The following is a 4,139-nucleotide window of genomic DNA, read 5'->3' on the forward strand; positions in this document are numbered from 1 at the left end:
TGAATAATCTTCCAAAGCAGCTCAGGAAACCAGGCTGTGAAAGAAATGAAGCATGAAATAAACTGATAAGGGCAGAGGCAATGGTACCAGAGCAATGAGCTTCGGGGGGGTGCGGGGGTGGCAGAGTTAATTGATACTGAGAAAGATGCTCTTAATGCCAGAAGGTAAAACGATAACAGACCTTGCTAATCTGTCTTGCTTCTGCCCTTAAAAAAGCCAGCCTGAGATCTTGATTTCACACGTTGTATCTGAATGACTTTTCCTAAATGAGGCCTCAGAGCACTACAATATTTTTCTGTTTGCAGAGTCAACAATAAACTTCCGAGAGCAAAAGAAAAAGGCACCATTTGTTCGGGAGACACGATGAGCTCGGGACACAGCAGCACACTTTGTAACTTCATTCATAAGCCCCCGTATCCCTTTCTGCCCGTGTTATTTTACCATCAAACAATGGACATTTTGTAAATAAGGAAGGACATGAAGCAGGCTTGTAGGCTCCTGTTTGAATCAGGCCTTTGTGAAGAGCACTAAACAGCAGAACTCTTTCCTGCCGGGAAGACACATACTTCCGAAAATCATAATCTGCTTAATTAACTCCAGGATGATAACATCCCACCTGGAAAGGCCAACATTTCTCTCAGTCACCTTAGGAATGAGCAGTTCCTAGTCCATATAGTGGAACATCAGTTTTATAGGATTATTCTGCTTGTACATGCAATTACTGAGGAAAAGTGAAGGCGGGCACAGCTGACCTAGATTTTTATTTAGTAGATGCGATTTCACTAATTTCTCCACAGCTTTGATGATTCTGATGAAAGAATATGTTAGAATTAATGACTCCCCTACAACACAGGCCCCACTGGCACACTTGCTGCATGCAAACCAAGCTGTTTAAACACTTGCCCTCCTGATTTCAGATCCATTTTTGCACACACTGACACACAACCCTGCACTAAATGAGCCCTTTCCAATCTATATTTTGAATTCCTGTCGCAATTACCACTTTCAAATTTAGGGCAGGTGTTTCTGACACAAGATTGCTTTACTTTTTATATCCCAAAGTAATAAAAGCTACAGCTAAACACAGTCACCTACATCCATATTTAGCCAAGTGCAAGTGGCTGGAGTTTTCCAAGCACGTCCATGCCTCAGGCTCTGCAAGCCCAAGGGCACGTAAGGTCACCAGGATCTTTGCAAAAAATGTCACTGTGATCTATAGTGAATTCAGCCCCTCACTCAAAATGACCAAGCTGGAAAACGATCCCTTGCCAAGGCACAGTCAGTAATGAATAACACCTGAGAGTTAAGAAGTAATTTCTACAGAGCACCTCTGAAACAGAGCAAAAGAAACACCAGCAAACTTTGCTGTCAGATCCCCTCCTCCTGTGTCAGGGATCATTTGCTGTGCAGAATAAAGGGGTTAAACGAGATCAAGAAGTTTAAACACCCAAACCCCACATTCCTGACCATGCTACGAGTCACTTTTACAAAAGAGAACGAACGGGGCCAAGGAAAAACTCTTCACTTCTATGAACACACAGTCTTTGATTTCACAGTTCTGCCCAGCCCCTTCCCCCACCTCCATCACACCGAGCCAAAGTTTTCACCTGCCACCTCCCAGGAGGTGATGGGGACACACGTTCCCTGAAGGCACCTTCCTACTTGGAAGGACAGACAGAGAACAGCCAACTGGCTTGGATATTATGGACTGTATTACAGGACAATTAGAAACACCCCCATCTTACCCCGTCGCAGGGACTCGCTAAGGTGCTGGTCACCTGCTCATAGGCAGCCACGGTCTCCGCAGTGCTAGAATGGCTGAAAGGTTTTACAAAGAGGAAATCGCTCTGGTCAGACATGGGTGAGAAACAAGAGGTGTAGTTCTGTGCTTGGGAGGTCAAGCCTGCTCCTCCCACATCCAGGTACTTGATGAAGCCATCTGGCTTCATCTGCCCGCGGAAATGGGGAGCGGGTTTGTGGCCAGTCCCTCGGCAGCAACCAGCAAAGGTCCAGCTGGCAGTGCCAGCTTTGAGACACCGGGCAACCACCAGAGCTAACACGACACAGGACACAAGGGAAATGGACACCAGGGAGATGATGAGATAAAGCGTTAGGTTGGTATCCTTGGGAGAAGATTTGGGGAGGTCCAAGGACTTGGCGAATTCCTGCATGCTGCTTTCCTCTGGAGAAAGGACTATTACCACGGAGGCCGAGAGGGATGGTGTCCCATTGTCCCTCACTTCAACCACCAGCCTGTGGGGATCTTCTGACTCCCTGAGAGCCTGTGCAACCCTTATCTCTCCAGAGCGGCGTTCCACTTGGAAAGGCAAAGCCTCAGCACTCTCCTGCAGTTGATAGGACAGCCAAGCATTATGGCCACTATCAGCATCAACAGCTACAATTTTGGTGACCAGATAGCCAGGTTCTGCCAAGACCGGGATGGTTTGGTGGAAGGCAGAGCCCTTGGGGACTGGTGGGTAGACAATGGTAGGGGCATTGTCGTTCTCATCCAGAACAAACACATGAACCACTGCAGTGCTACTCAGCACAGGAGACCCAGCATCCTTCACTTCCACAGGCACCTGGAACACCTTGTCCTGCTCATAGTCCAGAGCTCTCATAGTGTAGATGGTGCCATTATCCTGGTCTATCCGGAAGTAGGCTGAGATGGGTACATCCTGCATCCCGTTGTCCAAGATGGAGTAAGACAGCTTGGCATTGCTACCTTCATCAGGATCAAATGCTGACACTGAAAAGACAGAAGTTCCAGGTAGGGAGTTTTCCTGAACATGAGCTGTATCAAAAGGGCTGGAGAAATTTGGTGCATTGTCATTCACGTCAGCAATTCCAAGGTAAAAGGTCTTTTGTGTGGCCCTCTGTGGGAACCCGGAATCCACAGCCCTCACTGTGATGTTGTATCCACTGGCCTTCTCCCGATCGAGGGGACCATTTGTGACCAGGGAGAAATGCTCCTTAAAAGATGACACCAGTTTAAACGGGAGCTCTTTCGTGATCTGCAGGCGGACCTGCCCATTGTCACCAGAGTCGCTGTCCTTCACACCAATGAGGGCAATCACAGTGCCCGGGGTTGCATCCTCCTGCACGGGGCTGGAGAGAGAGGTCAGCACGATCTCTGGGCTGTTATCATTGATATCAATTAATTCCACCCTCAGGTGACAGTGTCCTTCCATGGCTGGGGATCCCTTGTCCCTGGCTCGAACCGCAATCTCGTAAGCACTGGATTCCTCGTAATCCAGAGGAGCTTTGGTTCTGATCTCCCCTGTCCGAGGGTCTAAGGAGAACAGCTTGGTGAATTTACCAGGTGCATTATTGCTAACTTTGAAAGAATATTCCACATCCCCGTTGGGACCTTCATCCAGATCAGTGACATTCAGTTTGGTGACCAGAGTGCCCACTGGCACGTTCTCCTCCAGATGCACCTTGGATACGGGTGGGTCGCAGACAGGAGGGTTGTCATTTGCATCCAGGACATGGATGGTGACCTTGGCTGTGCCAGACTTCACTGGATTCCCTCCATCCAGGGCTGTGAGCGTCAGGTGATGAACAGCCACCTTCTCTCTATCCAACGCTTTTTCAAGTACAATCTCAGGCATTTTAACACCATCTCCTCTCACGTTGATGCTCAGGGCAAAATGCTGGCTGGGGCTGAGCTCATAGGTGGAGATGGAGTTGGAGCCCATATCTGGGTCTTCTGCTACCTCCAGGGGTAGCCGAGTCCCAGGGTTGGCTACCTCCGTGATCTCCAAGACCACCTCTGGCTTGGGGAACTGAGGCGCGTTGTCATTGACGTCGAGGACATCCACCTCGACCCGGTGGAGCTGAAGGGGATGCTCCATAACGAGTTGGAGGTGCAGGGAGCACGTGGGGCTCTGCCCACACAGTGCCTCCCTGTCCAGCCTGCTGTCGAGGAGCAGCACCCCTGCTGCAAGGTCCACCTTGAAGTGCCTCTGCCCACCCTCGCTCACCAGGCGCAGGCTGCGGGTGGCCAAGCTCCGCAAATCCACCCCAAGGTCCTTGGCCAGGTCGCCCACCCAGGAGCCCGGCTCCCGGTCCTCGGGCACGGAATAACGGAGCTGGGAGCTGCTGGGAGCCGGCAGGCAGGAGAAGGCTGCGAGCAG

The 4,139-nt window shown here is 50.3% G+C and overlaps 1 protein-coding gene across 1 annotated transcript in view; it reads right to left on the reverse strand.

Moving 5' to 3' along the window:
* The window catches only part of LOC104392053 (protocadherin Fat 4-like), a 49,638-nt gene that overhangs the window by 24,549 nt on the left and 20,950 nt on the right, over positions 1 to 4,139 (reverse strand). The window contains exon 3 of the mRNA XM_010001409.1: positions 2,292 to 4,129. Coding sequence (XP_009999711.1) covers positions 2,292 to 4,129 — 1,838 coding nt within the window. The remainder of the gene's footprint in view (positions 1 to 2,291; positions 4,130 to 4,139) is intronic.

This window comes from Chaetura pelagica, unplaced genomic scaffold (assembly GCF_000747805.2).
Source record: "Chaetura pelagica isolate M959 unplaced genomic scaffold, ChaPel_1.0 scaffold217, whole genome shotgun sequence".
NCBI classification, from domain to species: Eukaryota; Metazoa; Chordata; class Aves; order Apodiformes; family Apodidae; genus Chaetura; species Chaetura pelagica.